We start from the raw sequence: 23276 nt of genomic DNA, 5'->3' as shown, positions 1-23276 counted from the left end.
CATTTGGAATAAGGCATCACACCAGAGTACAGTGACCCACGAATTTTATTATTAATGTATATTAGGATTTCCCACACTGTTGTTTTGTCCTTTGCTAAATTATAGGAGACTTGGAAATCCTTTGTATAAAGCAGCTGCAAGAATAACAACATAGTAGAAGGAAAATTTCCCTTTCTTGTAAGTCAATACCTTCCCAGGCCAAAGATTCATATCAGTTCTATTTACCAATCAAAGGGCTTTCAACACCCTGATGCCTAAATTTCTCTCTTGAGGAAGTACATCTCAGTTTCATTGGCAATGTGATGGTGTGATGGACACCTTGTTTTCTGGGTGATCATTCATCTTCATTACAACTCAACCACTTACCAGGCAGCAGACCAGACATGAAAGAACCAAGGCTGATAGTGGTTCAGTAAAGGACCCTGCAATGTGTCCAGGCTACACAGCCGCTGTCTCTTCGGTCAGCTCCCAGGTACTACTTTTACTGGTACTTTCCAAATTTGTCCTGCACAGAAAATACATTTGTTAGGGTCAGGATTTAACTCAGTAATAGAATGTTTGCTTAGCATTAAGGAGGAATGAGATTCAATTTCTTATAGCACAAAGATTAAGGAGGAGAGGAGAGGAGGGAATGGGAAAGGAGGGGAAGAGAGGGGAGAGGAAAGGAGGGGAGGAGAGGACTGAGAAGAGCAGGTAAGAGGAGAAGAGATAAGAGAAGAGGAGAGAGACTCTTGTAAGAAATATATTTCTTTACGAGTACTAAGAAACCAGTTTTCCCTCATGTCTATGAAAAAGCTGTAGCTCATTTTACAGCATTGATTTCATAGTTCAGTATTTCTATAAGAGTCATTTATTATAATAGAAGTTAGAAAACAGTTTTGATGAAAAAGAACTGAATTTGGCTACACAATAAGGGTCATTTCATGAAAGGAAACTGATAGTGGCGTGAACTATTTAGTGCCCATCTTTGGGACTAGTATAGTAGCAACTGGGCGGAGAACTGAAGATCTGTGATCCACTTACTGCTTGCTTCTCATCCAAGGCTGAATTCTTTCCCTGTGCTGTGTGCCTATAATAGACAACATAAGCAGCAATTGACAACAATTTTGTGCTTAGTTTATTGATTCAATCAACTTTCATGTCTGACTGGGTAGCCTCATTTATAACCTCAATTGATGAGATTTAGCCCTACATAGAAGCTATATGAATCACATAAGCACTTAAAGGGAAAGTTATAAAAGAAGTAGAAATTGGAAAACCACATATCTATTTCATACAACTAGAAATTTAATACAATGACTGAGAATGTTTTCATATTCTTGCTTTAAATGTATATCTGTAGTGATTTAGAGTTGACTGTTTACCAAACTACCTTACAGGAAGTTGAATGCCTTGCAGAGCAAATTAATTTCTGAAATTTATGACAAAGGGAGAGATCTTAACTTTTACCTTGCCTTTACCTTCTTACCTGGACTGTAACCCTTACTGTCTGTTTTGTTACCTGTTTTCATCTAACTTTACCACAGAAATAAGTCATCAGCATATAACTTTGATCTTGGCATTCCACTAGTTTTTTACTGAACTGAATACCACATCTTCATACTACAAACACAGCAGATTCAAATCCTATTAAGTACAAACCAAAAAACCAAAAGTTCTCATTATTTTATGTTAATATTTACATGCCTGCTGTACTTCAATACCTCTCTCTCTCTCTCTCTCTCTCTCTCTCTCTCTCTTACACACACACACACACACACACACACACATACACACACACACTGTGTTCTTCCATTTTTCTATGTTTTTTATGTTAGGTAATTTTTTAAGTTACAGATTTTTATTTCTTTGCTTCATCTGCCTAACAAAAGACAAAATTAAATTCCTATTTGTAGCTAAAATTTCCTCCCAGATGAGAAATAAACAACACCCACCCCTTATCCCAAGCTTCCAATGACAAACAAAAGTATGATTCTGCCAGAGTTCACTATGGGGAGCCAATGAGTTTTGGGGGGACCCTAAATGATGTGGGATTCCCCTCTGTACGCTGTGAATACCATTGGTTAATAAATAATCTGCTTTGGGCCTATTGCACTTCAGAATATGGCAAGGCAGGAATTCCAAGCAGAGAGAGGAGGAGAGAATAGGCAGAGTCAGAGAGAAGCCATGTAGCCACCACAGGAGACAGATGCCAGACAGAACCTTCCCGGTAGGCCACAACAATATCACGATACACAGATTAATAGAAATGAGTTAATTTAAAATGTAAAAGCTAGCTAGAAATATGCATAAACTAACACACCAAGCAATGTTTTAATTAATACAGTTTCTGTGTCATTATTTCGGGTCTGGGTAGCTGGGAAATAAATGAACCGTCTCCATGTACAAATTGGTACCCAAGGTGGGGCGTTACCATAGCGCCTAACAGAACAGGTGAGGGTTCCTGACAGGAACGCGGGATTTCCTTTCCCAATGGGTAACATGTGTAAAACCTTATTCAACAAGGTTGAAGGACTTCACATAACCTCCTAGTTTATACATGGTGCTTCAGTCTTCCCTGGCCTATATTTACCTTATCCCTTCCAGAGGAAGTCATATGCAATTAATACAGAGTTGCATTAAAAAGGTGGTTGGGAGAAAGTGGAGACTTAAATGAAAATTGCATGCCCTTTCCGAAGCTGGTATTTAGGGTATAAAATATCAGCAGGCCCAACTGGGGTAATCTTTTACAGGGGGAACACATGAATACCCCAAGACGGTACTTGTGTGGCTTAGAGGGCAGTCACTCACAACACTACCATCCTCTCAAACTTACAGCATTTAAACTTCAGACTTAATTTTATGCACACAGAACAAACCCAAAATATGTACTTCATTCACTATAGTAGCATCAGATGCCTATGAAGCTGATGAACTGAAGAATGAGTAAAAGTTTCATCTTCCTATTATAAATACTCTTTTACTTAAAGGGGATCTCAATATATATGTCAAATAAATATGAAGATTTTTAATTCACCCAATTGCCCTCACTCCATGATGGTGTTCTTCTGATTTCTTTTAGGAACATGGAATACCGACCAACCTGGGCTATGCAGTGGCCCCGCATCACTCAGGGGTCTACCCGGTCCATATACAACTGTATGCAGCTTGGAAGAAGGTCTGGGGTATTCAGGTCACCAGCACTGAAGAGTATCCACATCTGAAACCTGCAAGATACAGGAAGGGCTTCATTCACAATAGCATCATGGTGAGTGCATACTCTGTGTCTGAAAGGCCTTGATACCTGTGTTAAAGGGAAGGGATCACCATTCTATCTGACGATGGAGCACAGAATTCTTTTTTTTTTTAAAAGAAAAAAAGACATTTATTCAGTGTCATGATCAGACTATTACATTTAGCAATCAACAGCATGGGTGAAAAGAGGTCTACAGTAAAACCCTTTGTTGGAATGCTTTACACTTTCCACAGAACAGAAACTAAAATATCCTGTTATACAATTAGTCACAAATACAGTCCTGGAGTTTTTTTGCCCATACACATGAGTATTGTCTAAAACATGTCTTCTTTGTAGCAGCTAGGCCCTGCCACCACTGTGCTTGGCTGAGTTCACAAATCTGTTGTAACCTGTAGCTTCCCTGTCACTTCTCTGGCTCTCCTCTCCTGCTAAGCTTTGTTTCCTGGCTGTGATTAGAACCTCCTGCCACTGCCATAGCTGCTGCTGCTGCTGGAACCACCATAGCCACCTTGATTTCGTGGTTTAGCAAAGTACTGGCCTCCACCACCACAGAATTCTTTTACATGACTATTGGAAGTTTCCAAAATGCCATGAAGGTGACTGGCCTCATAATGACATTCTATTTGACAACAAGATTATTCCCTATGCTGTGGAGTAATTTTACTAAGCGTATAACAATCTGGAAATAATGGGAATGAGTTTTGCGTAGATTATCTATTAATATTTTCAAATTGAAAATTGTTCTGGGCCTCCTATGCTTTTCCTGAGGAATTCCTCAGAACTTCTTGTTTGCATGATTTTACAAGGAGCTAAAGATAGGCTGTTACTCTATGGATCAAGAAAACAGCTCTCCAATCACTTCACTACTAACAGTGAAAAGGGAACAAGAGCACTTGAAAGCTAAATCTGTCAAGCATATTTTGACTTTTAGGCATTCAGAGTAACTTAAGGTGCTGTTTATTTTCCTTTTCTTTTTCTTGCAAATTGAAGGGAAATATGATATGTGCTTCCTTTCCTTGTGTATTAGCTAAAAAGAATAATACTCAAGTTAAGACTGATACATCGATTGTGATAAATGAGAGTAAAACCACACGAATTTGAGCTGGAAGTTTAACATCATTCATGGGGGGAGGAGGGAGCACCATTCCCATAGTTCTAAGATAGCCAGTTTTATCCAGTTTCAGGTATCTTTGAAGTTGTTACCACCATTAACTCTCAAGACCACAGCACTAGTTTCCAACTTCTTTCTGTTTAGTGTTAATACTAACCCACAGTATTATTCATATTGCCACTAGAACTATCAGTCTATTCTTACATTTAATCCCCATGTAAAAAAAAGAGACAGGAATATATAGTTACCCAGAGTAGGAGCTCATTTTATCATGGGGCTTTAAGCATCTCATTGTTAGACTGTGGCACCCATGGACCAAAGAACACAGAACGATACCTGAAATCATTGATACTATAAACAGAGCAGTTGAAGTCTATAAAAATCAGGAAGTATAAAAAGAATTATTCACATACATTTAAAATCAGAGAAAGAACTGAGATTCTTTCATTGTGTGATCATCCAACACGTCATAAAGGGAATCACTCTTTTAGTCAAGACTACATGAATTTACCTTAAATTTAATTATGAAAGTTAAATGAAGAATAATTGCCATCATGGCTTTCTTGTATAATTGGGTGCATTTTCTATTAGACTATAAATACTTTATTATTCAAAATTGGATTTTAGAGTCAATTTGCTTATTTGTTTTGTCTGTTGAACATCCAGAGCAAAAGCAAATTCAACACAAAAATATTGCAGAAACAGTCATTAAATAGTTCGACTACTAGTGAGTACTTTAAAGTCAGAGTAGAGTACAGACAAAACAAGGCAAAGATGATCAGAAAAATTGACTTTGAATCCCTAAGCCTGCATATTCTGCAGAACTGAGTGTCCAAAGGAGATGAGAGGTTTAATTAGACGAGAAGAATAACATTGGTAGCTGTCTGAATCAAATGAACCCTAAGATAAATTTTTTATTCCTTAACCCAAGTCAAGCAGTAGCTAAGGTTTATAGAGCTAAATTAACTGTGTACATATTCTAAATTCCAAATTGTGTTTCTTTGATTCGGTTACTACACTGACATTTACAAAATTAAATCAACATGAACTCTTGGTTACAGTAAGACACCAGGAACTCTTTGCTGACTGTGAAATTATGGGAGTGTTTGCAGTTTCTAGCTAAATCTTACCAGTGTGTTGCCTTTACCTCTTTGTCATCAGGTCCTCCCTCGACAGACCTGTGGGCTGTTCACACACACTATTTTCTACAAGGAGTATCCAGGAGGACCCCAAGAATTGGATAAAAGTATCAAGGGAGGTGAACTTTTCCTCACAATCCTGCTAAATCCAGTATGTGTTCTACTTGTGCATTTTATAGTGGCATCCATATTGTCAATTAAGTTGAATTTTTTAATCTAAATCATGAGGTCTTTTTTTCAGGCAGGCTCTTGTAGTGGCATTTTACTTCTATTTTAATAGATAAAGCTTGCCTGAAGATCAGAGAGTAAAACAGTCATACTGGTGAGCCTTACAGACCAGGTAGTGGTAATATACACCTTTAAACCCGGTAGCCACATTAGTTGCTTTAGAAACCGGGTGGTGCATGCCTTTAATCCCAGCACTAGAGAGCATTATAAAATGAGAGGCAATAGCTCTCAGGCACAGTATTATTCTGAGATTCCTGGAGGAAGGATCGCCATTTTCTGACTGAGATAAGAGGTAAGAGTCAGTGGCTGGCTGCTTTGCTTTTCAGACCTTCAGGTTGAACCCCAATCTCTCTCTCTCTCTCTCTCTCTCTCTCTCTCTCTCTCTCTCTCTCTCTCTCTCTCTCTCTCCTCTCTTTCTCTGAGTTTTATTAATCATGCTTCAGTTCTCACTGGGTTTCATGGCTAGCATAGAATTTGTTTTGTAAACCAAGTGGAACTTGAACTCACAAAGCTTCCCCCTGCTTCTGCCTCCAGAGTGCTAGGATTAAAAGTGTGTGATATCATACCCAACTCATGACTTTATTCTTTATGAGCAAAGTATTTTTTACTAAAATGGAATTAAAATCTACATTTCAAATCCTTGGTACAATCTGATTTCTTGGGAATTTTTCACAGTGAATATGATTTTGCTTATGAGCTTGTTGCTTTATTGTGGTGGCATATTTTTAATTTATCCCAAATTTTTGAAGAGTTTTTGTCATGAAAAGATGTTCGCTTTTCCGAAAAGGCTTCTTCTTTTGCACACAATTAGAAGATTAGATTATTTTTATTCTTCATCCATGTTTTAACATATAGCATTTAGTGATTTTCAGATTCTGCACCAGTCCTGCATCCTTGGGATAAATTCTATGAGCATGATAAAGAAAATTTTTATATATCATTTGGTTTGTTTGTCTATTATATTCTACCCCTCTTAATTCTGAGATTCGCCAGAGAAAAACCAGTTCCACCATTTTGTTCAAATTAGAACTTTCATTAAAATGTTAAATACTCACTAATATGGAATTTGATTAGGACCATCAACTGAAAAGTTTTCAGATGAGTGGCCCCAGAGACACAAGTTGTGGGAGTCTTGTATGGACAAAACCCAAAAGACACCATACTATCCAATGAGGCTTTGTTGTTATATTTCAAGAACTACAACTCACATAATCCCCAAATGTTATCTTGTTCTTGGGCAGGTTGGGTTTAAAGGCATTTAGGTTATAACATCCCAAGGGGTTTTAAGTCCATATTTATAAAGGATATTGAAACGTAATGTTGTTGTTGTTGGTTGTAGTGCTGTTCTTTGTGTTTATTATTAGGGTAATGCCTGCTTCATTAACAGGGGTTTGAATTTTATTTCTTGTTTCCTCTTCAACTTTTTGGAAGAATTTAAGGCAAAGTAATATTAACACACCTAATATTTGTTTGTTCATCAGTGAAATCAAAAAGTCCTGAGTTACTTTGGGTTGAGAATATTTTTTCTTTTGAAATTAAAGTGTAATTACATCATTCCTCTTCCCTTTTCTCTCTCCAGATTCTTCCATACCTTTCTTGCTCTCTTTCAAACTCTTGGTCACTTTTCTTTCATTGTTATCACACTCATACGTGCATATAAATGTTTACTTCTAAATATATATAAACTGCTCAGTCTGTATGCTACATGTATGAATGTTTTCAGAGCTGACCATTTGGTATTGGGTAAACAGTTGATATTTTCTTCCCCGCACTATTTCTCCCACTCACAGCACCCATTTGCCTGTACTTTTTTGTGTAGGGTTGAGGCCTCATGTGTAACATGAGGGCCAGCTTGTTGGGGTTTCCGTCCCGCCCGGTACCCCAGAGCTGGCATACCCCAAGGAAAATCAACCACACAGAGATCTCTATAAGTTATAAAGCTGATTGGCTCATTAGGTCAGGCTTCTTGTTAACTCTTATAACTTATCTTAACCCATTATTCTGATCTATGTTAGCCACATGGGCTCAGTACCTTTCTCAATGTGACAGCTTACATGTTGCCTCTTCGGTGTTCTGCGCAGGAGTGCTGAGGGAGCTCTGCTTCCAGAATACTCCCAGTCTCTTTGCTCCACTCCTACTTCCTGTCTGGCTTTCCTGCCTATACTGCCTGCCTGGCCAATCAGCATTTTATTAAAATATGACTGACAGAATACAGACAATTCTCCCGCATCATTTCCCTCTTTTTTTTTTTTTAACAAAGGAAAATACCCATAGTCCATTTGTTGGGAATATGGGCGTAGTATTTCAGGCTACTTCCTGCTGGTTGGGGGCGCTAATGATCTTATGGGGACCTAAAGAAAATTTAGAGTTATAATCAAGTCCTGACTGGAGTATCCTGTGAGTCTTGATCATCTCAGGCAGCAGTCTTGAATATGTTCTGGATGTAGAATTCAGACATCCAGGCCATCTGTTCCTGTTGAAGATTTTTCAGGTGGCCTCCCTTGGTCAAAGGTGATTATTCTTAACTCTGAATAAATCCAGAGTCTCTCATTTTCTGTGGAAACAAAAGCAAAATCTCTTCTCCAAAGTAACATACCTTTTGACTTCAGTTTTGAAGCCAAGGTATTTTCAAAATTCCTATCTTGGGTTTGTTCAGCAGCATTTATAAACAAAAGTCTTTTAGCAGTTGTTGTTCCTTCCTCAGCAATCAAACAATTTAAAGAGAGCATAATAGCATACAGTATGAAGATTCTCTGTGCATTTTCCATCTTTATGTGGCTTTATTTTAGCCTCTATTTCTTTTATTTTTACTTTTACTTTTTGAGACAGGATCTTTGTATATCTTTGTCCTGGAATAACACTGTAGACCAGGCTGTCTTTGAACTCACAGAGATCCTCCTGTCTCTGCCTCCCCAGTGCTGGGATTAAAGGTGTATGCTACCACACCTTGAACTCACAGAGATCTGTCTCTGCCTCCCAGGCATTGGGATTAAAGGCGTGTACTACCACACCTTGAGGTCACAGAGGTCAATCTACCTCTACCCCTTGAAGTCACAGAGGTCAATATGCCTCTGCCTCCCAGGCATTGGGATTAAAGGTGTGTACCACCACACCCAACTACTCTCTTTCTTTCCTTTTAACTTTAAGAACTTTAACTTTTAGCCTGCATATACACACTGTAAACCATTTAGAGGTTTTCTTCCTCTTTGAATCTCTCTTTACTGTATATTTTTCTTTTTCTGACCATATGAGTCTTTAATTTACTAAGCAATATGGAGAGCTGTGGCTTTGACGGCTAGATCCAGCTCATTCCTTAGCTTTTCAGCCTCAAGGCTGAGGTACCAGCCAGAGCTGTGTTCACTGCCACAACTCTATGGCGTTTCAAAGTCCTTGCCAGCAAGCAAGCTGCAGCATTCTGCTCACAGACCACAGTCAGTCGGACTGCCTGCCTGAAAGAGTCAGAGTTTGCTCTGGCAGGACAGCCCAGAAAGCCGGCATTTTAAAACAGCACAGCTTTTTTCCTGCTACGACTGAAAACCGAAAAGCATGTGTTCAGTTTTTCACCAACAGCATTTAAGTGTTTCATGGCAGGACCTCTTAATGAGCTGCAAGGTTTTGCAGCCAAGGCTGAGTCAAGAAGCCTCTCCTAGATGAGAGCACTAGCCCGCCTCTAGCAAGCAGAGCAGAACCGAAAAACTGCTGCCACCAAGAAAACATACCCCACTCTACTCTTTCCCAAACTCTCCCAGGCCTTCCGTGGACTCACCTATCCACGTCTGGGCGCCATATGTAACATGAGGGCCAGCTTGTTGGGGTTTCCGTCCCGCCCGGTACCCCAGAGCTGGCATACCCCAAGGAAAATCAACCACACAGAGATCTCTATAAGTTATAAAGCTGATTGGCTCATTAGGTCAGGCTTCTTGTTAACTCTTATAACTTATCTTAACCCATTATTCTGATCTATGTTAGCCACATGGGCTCAGTACCTTTCTCAATGTGACAGCTTACATGTTGCCTCTTCGGTGTTCTGCGCAGGAGTGCTGAGGGAGCTCTGCTTCCAGAATACTCCCAGTCTCTTTGCTCCACTCCTACTTCCTGTCTGGCTTTCCTGCCTATACTGCCTGCCTGGCCAATCAGCATTTTATTAAAATATGACTGACAGAATACAGACAATTCTCCCGCATCACTCATGGTCTTTCCTCATCCATTTTGATTAGTCTATTGCTATTGTCCTTGTTCAGATTATGTTTGGGCAGTAACTTATGAGACACATCTCATGGCAAACTTTTTGACTCTCTGACTTTTTTAACCATGCGGCTCCTTCTTCAGAAATGTTTCCTGAGCTTTAGGTGCAGGAGTGTTTTGTAGATGCATCAGCTGGACCTGGACTCCTCAACTTTGTACTTGTAGTTTCTGAAGTAGTATATGTTGCCAATAGAAGACCCCTTGATGAGGGATGAAGACTACAGTTATCTGTGGATTGAAGGGCAAATGTTGAGATTGCTATTTGAGATTGTGATGGTTTAGTAAAATAGTGTTCTACATTCTCCTTCAATATCTGTGACTTTACAGGCACTAAGTAGTTGACTAAGTATCTACTATTTATTTATTTTGTGTGTATGAGTTTTTTGCCTGGGTCTATGTATGCGTACCAAGTACATCCCTGGTGGCCCTGAATATCAGAAAATGGCATGGGTTTTCCTGGAACTGGATTATGGACGATTATAAACCACCTTGTGGTTCTGGGAACTGAACACAGATCCTCGGGAAGTGTAACCACTGCTGTTAACCAATGAACCATCTCTCCAGCTCCTATTAAGAGACTTTTAATTACTGGCTTAATTTTTCTCTTTGTGGCTATCATTAGACTTATATTTCTAGAAAATTCTGTTTTGTACATTGATTTGTTGGTATGTGAAGCCTATAGTGCTTTCACAATCCTTTGTATTTCTGAAGTACCAATTATAATGTCTCTTCTTTCATTTCTGATTTCATTATCTAAATCTTTTCTTTTCCTACTCTGTCAACTTGTGTAAATTTGTACAAATCAAAACTCTTAGGGCACTGATTAGATTTTTATTATTTTTATAGTCTCTACATCATTTACTTCTGCTCTGATCATTGCTTCGTCCCCTTTTATGATACCTTTGAGCTCAGTGTTATCTTCGTTTCTAATTCTCTGAGGTGTGAAGCCAGGCATTTATTTGAGAATTTTCTTTCCTCTTCATTTGACATTCAGTGTTACCATCTTCGCTTTCAGAATTTCTTTACAATCCTTCTCAAGACTAGTTGGTAAATTCTAGGCATACTAAAGAGAGGGTAGCCTTCATCCCCCAAGTAGTATGATTCTTTATGATGCTTAGCAAGAAAATCCAACTTTGCTAAGTATGTGCACATATAATATATAAATATACATATACAATATAATTTTCAGTTGTTATCTTGATGTTTGTCAAATTCTGAAAATGTACTATTGTTATATTGTTCTGTAACCAAAATTTAACATTTGTAATTAAATCAGCAGTACATGTTTAGCTCTGATAATATATTTTCTGGTTAATATATCAGTAGACACAGTTAAAATCTCTAAAAGCATCCAAATGTGGAAGACTAAATTGAAACTGTGTATTGGTGAGCTATAATCATACATTTAGGTAACCCAAAACTTAATTCTTTATTAACTTTATTTGACATCAAATATGAAAGGTAGCCCATTTTTCTTACTTGTGTCCTTTTAGCTATCAAAGTTTTAAATAAATATTTGTGCAGAATCATAGCTGTATGGGACTATATCACCATGAGATGTTTGGATTATTTAAGCCCTCTGATTTTTCTCCCATAATGATTTTATTTCTGAGGTCTCAGAGAAGCATATCCTCATTTACATCTCATTGCACATGGAACGTAGGAGATAATGGGATTTATGCTATAACCACCTTGCTTAATTTAAAAAAATTTCATGCACAGAACAAGAGGTATATCCTTTGAATAAAACTAGAAGGAAGCATCAGTTATATTTGAAATGACTTTTTGTTAGGTTGTTTATATATAATATTTTAAAGTCACAAAGAAATCAAATGTAAACAAACTTGTCTGTATGAAAATCATAACATAACTCGTAAATTTAATAAGAATAGTGAATTAAATTGGAATAGAAGTGAGTTAACTGGATATTAAATTTTATCCACTGAAGGAGCATGTTTACTTAAACCAATGCAAAGAAGACTGTTGGATTGACATGTCAGACTCACACAGAACATGAAACATAAACTTGGAGGCTACATATTCTTTAGCAAGAAACTTTGTTTTTTTAACTCACCTGGAATTATAAAAATAACTATGAGCCAGTCAGTGGCAGCACACACCTTTAATCAAGCACTCTGGGGAGAGAGGCAGGCAGGCCTCTGTGAGATCAAGGCCAGCCTGGTCTACAAGAACTAGTTCCATGACAGGCACCAAAACTATAGAGAAACCCTGTCTCAGAAAACAAAAATCAAAAGACAAAAAAAGCAAAATCTATATCAAAATTAATATTACACGTGTGTAGGCAGACTTTCTCTCTTACCAACCAGGTCCCAAATAACCATACAGAGACTTACATTAATTATAAATGTTCTGCCAATGGCTCAGGCTTGTTACAAGCTAATGATTACATTTTAAATTAATCCATATCTCTTCCCTAGACTCTGGCAATGTGGCTCAGTACTTTTTCTTAGTCAGGCAAGGTCGTCTCTGCTTCCTCTCCATCTCCTCATGACTCTTGAGACTCCTTCTCTCTTTCTTCATGCTTGCATCTTGCTTCCCAGTCCTATCTAACTTCTACCTGTCTACCTATTGGCCAGTTAGCTTCTTTATGAAACCAATCACAGTGGCATACATCCACACACTGTAAGGGAATAGTCCACACACATAAGTGTCAGTGAAAATCAAAATAGAAACTTTTGCATTTCACCTATCACCATTGAAAATGTATTCTCAGTAGATGCCCAGGTCCATTTATCTTTGTTCCTATTTTTTGGTTCCATTCTTGACCCATACCTGCTCTCATCCTCTTTAAATGCATTCTGTCATCAAAACACTGATTACTGCTGCCCCTTCTGTACATCCTTCCCATGTTTGATGGCTGCTAACATTTATTGAATGTCTAATTACTAGTTTTATTGAATGCCTAATACATCTTGTTTTCACTATTGAATCTAATATAATTCATAAGGCCTGATTCTGATATGTAAATGACTTCTTTTAAAATAGAAGATAATGCAGTGTCTAATAATCCATCTATAGTAGTGGTTAACCAAGAAAACTATCTTCATCACTATAAAACACACTTAAACGACGCATCATCAACATGTAAATATGTTTTGGTTTCAACCGGAAAGAACAGGGGAGAGGGAGAGTTTCAGAATTTTTCTTGTATCTAACAACACACTGTGCTTCCTTTTAACACTGGAAAGGATGGTGAATTCAAAACAGAATATTTAGATAAAGGAGTTATATCAGCACATGGGAAGCAAAAAGAGAAGAAACTAATGCAGAAAGAACAATATATCTTATTATTGTTCTACGAAGTCTAGATTGGCCAAAAAGTGGACCACAAGAATGTCTTAAAAAGCAGTGTTGTTCACAATCTGCATAGTATACAGAGGTAGCAATCTAAGAAGATGCCTTTCAATTTGGTAGAGAAACATCCTACAGACCGCCTGACCCAACAAGGCAGTGCTGGGTTGCTTCAGTACTTCACTCTGATCAGTAGAGAGGTCATCCAGTCAAAAACTAAATAGAGAAACTCTGAAACTAAATGACATCATAAATCAAATGGATCTAACAGTCAGCTATAGACAATTTCATTTGAACAATAAAGAATGCACTTTCTTCTCGACAACCTATGAAACTTTCTCCAAAATTGGCCAAACATTAGGACACAAAGCAGTCTAAACAAATTTATTAAAATTGAAATAGTATCCTGCATATTATCAGACCACAAAGGAATAAAGCTACATATCACCAAAAATAATGACAGAAAGAACACAGACTCGTGGGAAACCAAAAAGCCTACTGTTGGGTATAATTTAGTCAAAGGAGAAACCAAGAAAGAAATTAGAAAATTTCTCGAGCATTGAATAAAAGTAAAATCACAGCTCACCAAAGCCTCTGAGATACAATGAAATGATCTCTCTTTGGGTTCACAGCACTATGTACCAACATGAAAAACTGGATAGAGCTCATACTAATAATTTAATGTTGTACCCAAAGTCCTTGGAAAAATAAAAACAAACAACAAATGAATATACAGGTAGAGACTATAAAAGTTAGGGCTGTAGGTTTTTTTTCTTTTTTTTTTTTTGAGTTACGTGTTATGGGTTTGCCCCTGACCAGCCAAAGTGGTCAAAGTGGGTTCACTTTGGCATATTATCTATTATTGTCTTTGTTCAGCTCATGTTGTGTCAGTCATGTTGACAAAACTATGAATATAGGTTTTCATATTCCTAGGAGACACCATCTTACAGCAACCACTTTGACCCTCTAGATTTTACAGTCTTTCTGCCCTCTCTTCTTCAATATTCCCTGAGCTTTAAGTACCTCGGTTGTTTTGTAGATTTCTTCATTGAGAATGGATTCCCCAACTCTGCATTTTGATTAGAGGCAACTAGGAAATGGTGAGAGTCAGGAGAATTGTCTTCCCCAGAGAAAAGTACATTACTGAATGATCTACCCTTAAAACATATATACAAATAGCATTATATAAACTGAGCAAATTATATTTAAGAATACATACATATATGCATGCAACAACAATTAATGAAAAAAGAGGCCATGAATTTGAAAGCAAGCAAGGAGGGGGTATGTGAGATTTGGAGGAAGAAACAGGAAGGGAATAATGATGTTGTTACAATATAATCTCAAAAATAAAAGAAGTAACTACAAAATCAAAAGAGACGATAAAAATTAGGGTTGAAATCAATGAGATAGAAATAAAATCACAAGAAAATCAATGAAATGAAAAGTTGGTTCTTTGAAAAGATTAGCAAGATTGACAAATATTTAACCAAATTAACCAAAAAGGAGATAAAATCCAAATTAATGAAAGCAACCATGAAAGAGAAACAGTACAGCAGATTTTGAGGGCATCAGAGAAGTATGGAGAGATATTTTTAAAATTCATACTAAAATTCTAAAAGAAAGATATGAATTTCTAAATAATTATGATCTACTTAATGAAGTAAATAATTTAAATAGTTCCACAAAAAACTAATGAAATAATGAAACAGAAGCAGTAACAAAAATCTCCCAACTAAAAATATCCCAGGACCAGATGTTTATGTTGCAGAACTATACCTGATCCCAATGGAACAATTAAAACAAATTTTCAGCATATTTTTTTTGTTTGCAAGACACAATGCTGACAGTGAAAGTCATTGTACCAGATGATAATATTGACATCAAATCTTCTTTGCAACAGGATAAATCCACAAAATATAGCAAGGTAAAATTTAATAAGGAATAATGTCAACTTCTAATTATCAAAGAAGCTATTGAGATGATCTCAGCCTTGTGTGATGGTGAACATTGTACAAGATAGTTGTAGGTCCTTACTGACATACTAAGCTCTATGGGACTGAGTCTCCTTTAACAGACTATAAGATTAAGGAAACAATCACTTCTCTTATTTCATGAAATAGCAATAATCTATGATTTCTGTGTTCTCAAGGAAATAGACTTTTACACAAATATTTTTATTTCAAAACATAGGGAATATAATGAGATTTTCACTGAAACATTACAGGCCAGTCTTGTAAATGGAAATCTTTGTGTGATTTTTTTGTTTGTTTGTTTGTTTAAATAGGGTTTCTCTGTGTAGCTCTGGCTATCCTGGAACTCACTCTGTAGAGCAGACTGGCCTTAAACTCAGAGATCCACCTGCTTCTGCCTCCAGAGTGCTGGTGTGTGCCACCACTTCCTGGTTTCTTTGTATGATTTTTACATTTAGAAAAAAATACAGTTTATAACCAACATACGTAAAAATAGAAAGATAAAGCTTGGTGATATTTACTGGTAGATACTAGAAAAGTTTAATATTACCTTCCACCACTTTCATCCTTGACAAACACTGTTTGCAGATGTGACAGAACCAGGAATTTTGAATTTTTACCAGGAGTTTCTGAAATTATATTTATGTTAGAACCTAAAAGACTAATTAAAACTTACAAAGGTCCACAAACAACTATCCCTGTATCCCTCTCTAGTGTGCTTAAAACAGAATAAGAAAACGCATAGTTTTTTAATCATCTTGGGAATTCATGTGCCTAAAGAAAGGGAACTAGATTAAATTACTTGAAAAATTATTTATTTTTCTATCATCTACTACTGTGAAGTCTAAAAGGAATGGGCTCTCCTTAGAGCAGCAGTGTATTTTTTACCCTGCATCTAACATACATACTCACATATGTGTTTTCTACGCCAAACAAGAGTAGTTTCTTTTCTATGTTCAAAAGTCCAAAATATTATTGGGTTTTGTGTATTTACAACAGTTGTTTTTTATTTTAATAATCCATAAGCTGTCATTTAGAAATGTATCTTGTTGGTGTGATAATTTTAAGCTTATTTTTATTATTTTTAATTCAGTGTATGTATGTTTATCTCTACATGTTTTTGTCCATGTGCAAGTGGTACCTACAGAGGTCAGAATAGGGCCCTTGAGATCTAGGCAGTTGTGAGTCACTGCATATGGAGACCTGAACTAAAGTCATGCCCTTTCCACGAGAAGTATATATTGCTAACCACTGAGCATCTCGCCACTTCACTGTTTCTATAAGTCTAAATATTTAAAAATATGACATTAATTTCTAATCTACCATAAAAGAGAAAGTAAAAATTTGAATAATTAGTACATGCTAAAATGTAATTATCATTATAAATTAGATATTTGGTTTTGGAAAACCACAAGGAATTGTGTGTTCTGATTTCCTTCGGTACCAATTTGCTTTGGCCAAATGTGTATCAAGATTGAAAACTATATTATCTGAGTGCCATTTGAATGACAGCTGAAAAGAATAGCTACGCTCCCGTCCACTTAACATTCAGATAGCTCCCTGTTATTTGTCTTAGATTCCTATCGTGACCTCATCACATATTGATATTTTCCGGCACTGTTCCACACTTGTCAAACACTAACATGTATTTCCCTGGTGCCGAATCCTTCTTGGATTTTCAATATAATCTTTGTTCAGACAGGAAGAAATATAATTTAATCATGTCTGAGGTGAAACAGCTTATACCAGGTAGCTCGCCATCATTCAAGTAAAGACACTACCCTATAAAATATGCAGTAACTGACAATAGTTTTTTTTTTAAAAAAAAAAAAAAAGAAAGAAAGAAAGAAAAGAAAAAGATCTGGGATCTTCTCAGATGGGGTCATCGGTAACTAAGAAGCTTAAAATGAATATGTCCTATTGGATCTAATTTTTCCCTTACTCATTTTAATTTTGTACTACACGAAGTACAATATGGAAATAAGACTTTCTAGGGATTTTTATTTGTTTGTTTGTTTGTTTTGATGGATGCATTTGAAAATCCAGGACTCTTACAGTGGAAATTCTGGAGACAGGTTATTTATTGTGTCTTCCAAAGTTCCAAACTACGCCAGGTCTAACTGGCGCCAGGTCCACTGACCTTTTGTTAAGTTCAGATAAACCAGTAAATGCGTGCCTGAAAGGGTGGTACACTTGAAATTGACAGTAGAATATAATGCAACTGCCGTAATGCTTCTAAAGAGTTTCACATGGAGCTTCAAGAGGGACACTGAGGGGGATGGTTAGGGGTACAGAGTTTATTAGAACATCTGTTAACTCCATGGCAGACAGATAGACCACAACATAGTGGAGACTCTGAGGAGAGGTCAGGGCTAAGCCACCAGAGAAAATACCAGGGCAGAACCTCTGAAGAGAGGAAGAAGAACCCAGGTGGCAGAAATTGGGAATGTCTTCTTACATTTTTTTTGTGAGAATGTGTGTGGTTTCACAATATAAGCCTGCAGTGAGGCTCTGATCCCGAGGGAAGGGATGGGGAGGCTGTGTGGCCTAACACCCCCTTCTGTATAAACTCATTTGTCCAGGTGAGAGATCCTGGCACCCCCGAAGTCTGTTAGCCAGTAACTCAAATATACCTCAAAAGGATGCCTCTTAGTGACATGAGAAAGGCCTGCAAGTTAGGAGGTGTGCTCCGCAGGCTGACATTTTTATATACCAGACTTTGGTTTACATAAGTATAAAGAAATAGAAAAGGGATTTTACAGGAAAGGGAAGAAGAGCAGGAGACCCAAGGATAATGGATGACAACTCAGCTAATACCTTCAGAGCTCAGAATTGACGTCATAGACTAGGATGGGACTTCATTGCCTGGAACAAGCATCAGGTGCTGAAATCTTTGTTCATAGGAAGATGCCATTGAGTCCAAGTAGCATACTTGCCAGTGTTCGGGACAGCCTGAATTAGTACGGGGCGAAAGAGGGAGCTGCCAATGGACACAAGCATCAAAAGAGTTATTAAAAACATAATAAAAGGACTAAGTCAGGAAGTCTATGAAGGACGTTGAATATCTTTTGAGTTGGAGATGTGTAGGCAGAAAGTACTAGAAAAGTCATGGATGGACTTGATAATGAAGGACTGCTTGTAAGATTTTTTTAAAATTTCTGCCTCAGAGGAGGTTATGGAGAAGGTGAAGAATAAAGATAGAACCTAATAGGGTTGCTGCATATCGACTCAACAGTTATCCCATTAAGTAGTTTTTGAGAGAGTAAGGTAATACATTAGTACAACGCAATATTGGCTGTGATGTGCAACATTTTCGCTCCCCACCCTTGGAGGTGTCCATCGTCAAGGCTGTAACAACTCAAGTACAACCCCTTGCAGCTCCAGTCCAGATGTTGCTTCTTTTGGAAGCATCTGTTTATAAATACATAGCAGTTCATGTCCCAGCACAGATAAGAGTTTATACTAGAGTCAGAGCAAGCTAGGATTTCTGGAAGACAGATATTCAGGAGAGAGAAACAAGTAGCAAAACTACAGAGGAAGAAATTTCTGGATTATATTATCTGTCAACCGTATTATAATCCAGATGTAATTAATTAATTTCTGTTCTCTGTACCTAGTGTAACATTAATGAAACTGAAATAATATGGCTAATATTTAAATAATTAAATACAGCATGGGTGAAGGGAGGTAGATAACAACAGTTGAAGTGCTTAATTTAAATTAGGACCGTAATTTTAGAGGCATTTTCAGCTTGTCATTGCACTGTTGCTGCACCTTCAAACACTTGGGCTGGCAGAGAAGCTTCCCTTCCTGAGTGAGTATGATGAGTCTCTGAGATTGGGGAGTTTCTTGCAGGCACCATATGCTAGGGATTAGTGCTGGCTTCTCAGAAACATTAAAGACAGCAGCGATGGACAGGGAAACGTTAACAGGAAATAGCCTGAGCCAAAGTTTCAGACATTGTATTATTTACTGATGAACAAGAGAGACCCAGATAAGCAAGTTATTAACAGAAATCCATTTCTTGGTCTGGGCAACAAGTACACTGAGGCAACATTTCTAGGGTAATATCAAGGCACTTAGGTTGATGTTTGATAATTTTGTACATGTTTGATAATTTCAAGTGTGATATCAAGGCCCTTGTGATATCATGGTAGATGTTTGATAATTTTAGCTTCTATTCTACAGCAAGGCCCTTTAAGGAAAGTATAATATTCAGTCTTTGACCTTACCAACGGGAGCACATCTGGTTCTGTCATCATAAAGTCTCAAAACATTTGATGCAGAGCGAGGCCATTGCCACCATTCCACGCACCCCTCTTTATGAAATAACACTAGTATTTCTTACTAGGAGCTGTGGGATTTATAGGTGTTCTCGCCATATTTATTTGTGTAGAAATTAACTGCTAACTTGTCTATTGCAGTGAATCTGCCTCTTTCTAGACAGAGACTTTGAAGCAATTAGAGTTCTTGGGAGCTCTGGGTCTTTGCCTTCCAGCCCAGGAGAACAGCCACCAGCTGTGAGAAGAATGGATTCCCGCAGAGTGTATAGATTGTGGAAAATTCTATTTCCACTCACAGAGAGACCTACAATCACCTACTTCCCCTTCCCCCTCCCCCTTCTCTGTTTTTTTTTTCCCTCTTCAAGTTTGAGGGACTAACCTTTACAAAAGGACACAAATCACCATTTCCACAGTGATTCACACTCACAGCAGGGATTTTTGTAAAATCTGAAGTCAGCGAAGATCCCTGGCCTTACAATAGATGATATTATTCTTCCTGTTCACTCTGAAACTCGAGATCAGAGATAGTATAATGAGGTAGAAAATGTGGGCAGACTTCGCTCTTTTTCTGAATATTTTATTAGTGCATGTTTTAATTTTCGAACAGAAAATTTACCTATAAATTGCTAACACAGAATTTAAAGTAGGCTATCCCCAAAGAAAAAAAATATCTTGAATCCTGTCTTCTCAATTCAAAAAAAAAGCTGCCATTCATGTATAGACATGCATGCATCTTTCCAACTGCTGCTGCTGCCACAGTTCTGAGAAAATGCAATTTCTATTCCTCTATATTTCTAGCCTATGAACAAGTCCATAAGATCACATTTATGGTTTTTTCTTTTCTATAGTGTTTTCATAGAGAAATAAATGAAAACAACAATATTTTATTGATAAAGCCTATTTCATCTATTGTAACTGGGTAATTTAGATTTCCAAACTCACATAATGAAAGTGGTAGGAAAGCTTTTCAGCACAAATAAATTTTCAACAGCAAAATGCACACTCTTCTATTTATGTGGCCATTAGTTAAAAGACAAAAACAATGCTGAAATAAACAAACAAAACCCTCTTTTTCCTCTCTTATTTTGAAACTTTTAACATATAGATAAAGCATGCATGATAATATGGAAACAAGAACACCCCCCCCCATCAGTGCTCATATACATAGTGGGCTAGTAGAATGAAAAGTATGTTAAGCAGTCATAGAACTGTGAACGTCCTTTGCTCTCACCTTTCAACAGAGTTAAACATTCTGGATTTTACTTTTTTTTTTATAAATTATATATGATGTATATTTTGTTTAGTGTCTTGCTTCATTACACTAAGATTTAGTTTTTAATAACTTGGGAGGCAGCTTAGATGTTAAACACACTTACATAACTATGATCAGGTGAGGTCAGATGCCAGCATTCGACTACCAAGCCAGAAATGGACTGGTACACAGCACAAAGCCCAACACTGTGTGATGTGGGTACTGTGTGATAAGGATCACTGGGGTTTACTACTGCCAGACTCTCAGATAAACCCAAGTTCAGGGTCAGGGAGAGATTCTGCCTCAGAGCAGTAGATGGAGAGGAGTCAAGGAAGACCCTGATACCCTGCCCTGGCTTTTGCATACACAGAGACACAGCGGCATGCATGTATGTAAACTACAAACACCCACTCTCACACACAGAAAAATTACTAGAAAATCAACATTGAAACAGGTTAATTCTTAAAACAAAATACAGTCAGCATGAGTACTGGTCTATTTCTCTCTGTCTTGTTTCTGTCTGTTGATTTCTTCCCTCCATCTTTCCCTTAGTGTCAACTATAGTGATATTGCAGAGACAGCATCTCAATCTAAAACATGTTGATAACCCCTGTTTTGTGATTTTAGGGAAGTAAAATCATTTTCCTGTTGTTTCAATAATAATTATATATCAATGGTGAAGCAGAAAAAAATGAGATATTTATGTAAATCTTAAACTGACTGGAATCCATTAGGAAATTGTGTTATAAGTATCTAATACTTATTATCTAATATCCATCTGTGTCTATCACTATGGTTAGTTTCAGTTAATTTTTATTTTCTTTTTTTTGAAATTGAAATTTTAAATTATTAACCAATGAGAAACTTACTACATTACTTCAAAATGACTGGTTACGGCCAACTAAATTTTCTAGATTGCCAATCTTCACAATTACATCTCAATCATTGTATTAAGGTTTTTTGCTTGATGTATTCTTTCTGTGAGGGTTCTATTGTGTGTATGTTCACGTACATTTTTAATTTAATGAATATAAGATTCCATTCTCCAGAGGAACTGGTATTAAAATTGAACTGAACAAAAACAGTTTCATCAGATACGGGGTAGCTTCCTTGGAAGGAGCCATGGAGATACGATGAAAGCGAGAGTGTTTCTAGTCAGAAGAAAAAGGCACATTCTCTTATATATGGTAAACTACTATGGGAGACTAGGAAATCATGTGCCACATTTGAAATATAAGACAAATTTGTAGAAGCCTGTAATAAGGTCATGAATTGCTCAAAATATGTTGACTGTTTGAAGTCTATCATCCTGATAAAGATAAGGAGTACATTTAAATGAAGGAGCAGAAGAATCAAATAATACGTGTAATTTTACTTGTGTTTAAAATTAAGGGGCTTCTGTATCAGAAGTTTCAGTAGCTGTCATTTCTGAAGCATGCGGTACGTGTCCTTCCCTCCCTACTGTTTGTTCTCACCTACACCTCACTACTTATCCTTCAGATTTCAACCTGAGTCCTTCTTTCTGGCCACTGGGGTCCCTACACTTGTTGATCTGAAAATCACCTCTTTACACACAGATAGAGCTGTATGCCTAACACAGTTCACAGTGGGCTATTTAGCTTCTAGAGTCTCCCCTTCATGTGCACGGTGTTATACCCCAGCTCATGTAATGTCGGGACAGAAGACTGAATAGGTTGATTCATCCTCACGTGATGAAAAATATGCATTGTAACTGCGTCTGTCTAGAAAATGTCCTTTCTCTCGTGAGTTGTTTACATTGTTTTAAAAGATAGGCAAGGAGAGAAAAAAAACGGGGATCGAAACAGAGAAGACAAAATGAAAGGAAAGAAAGAGAAGAGAGGACAGGGAAGGCAAAAGAGAGACATGGAAATAGAAAGTTGTTCCTTTATTGATGTAAATCAAGGGGATGTTTCTACATAACCCATTAACACAACTTCAAAAGAATCTTTTTTTAATCTTATTTATCAATTTATCATGTTTTCCTAAGCACTAAAAAGTCATGCAAAATACATATGCTTAAATATTACTGCATGTAAAATAAATAAAATAGTTTTTATTGTTTTACAGAGAAAAGACAAATGTTTTGGAGTACAAAAAGAGGATGATAATTTGGATATAAATCTCAATTGGAAGCAGTAGAAATATAAATCATTTTTAACATAAAGTGATATTTGAGACGTGCTGAAAGCCTATGACTCTGAGTTTTAAATGCTGCCTAATTCTTTCTCCATGCTCCAACACATAAATCAGGTTATAAAGATTTCCTTCATTATAAACGGTTTGAGTTCATTACATGTTTTGCTTCTGACAGCCTTCTGGGTGGAATGTCAGTTGACTGTGCTGTCTGAGCTATTTTTAAATTATAAAATTTCTATCATTACTTTTCATTCTAGTGAACAAATTGAGTCATCAAATGCAATGCTTGCTCGGTCAGTCAAGACAGCATCTTTTATTTTATTTTGTTGTCGACCAAAACA

General features: G+C 37.1%; 1 protein-coding gene across 1 annotated transcript in view; it reads left to right on the top strand.

Annotated features, from left to right (window-relative positions):
• The window catches only part of Ndst4 (N-deacetylase and N-sulfotransferase 4), a 309646-nt gene that overhangs the window by 175672 nt on the left and 110698 nt on the right, over positions 1 to 23276 (top strand). The window contains exons 5-6 of the mRNA XM_048456956.3: positions 3062 to 3247; positions 5508 to 5636. Of these exons, the coding sequence (XP_048312913.2) occupies positions 3062 to 3247; positions 5508 to 5636 (315 nt within the window). The remainder of the gene's footprint in view (positions 1 to 3061; positions 3248 to 5507; positions 5637 to 23276) is intronic.

Source organism: Myodes glareolus, chromosome 17 (assembly GCF_982192425.1).
Source record: "Myodes glareolus chromosome 17, mMyoGla1.1, whole genome shotgun sequence".
NCBI lineage: Eukaryota > Metazoa > Chordata > Mammalia > Rodentia > Cricetidae > Myodes > Myodes glareolus.
Note: the sequence above shows the minus strand (reverse complement) of the source record. Positions and strands in the feature narration are given on the sequence as shown.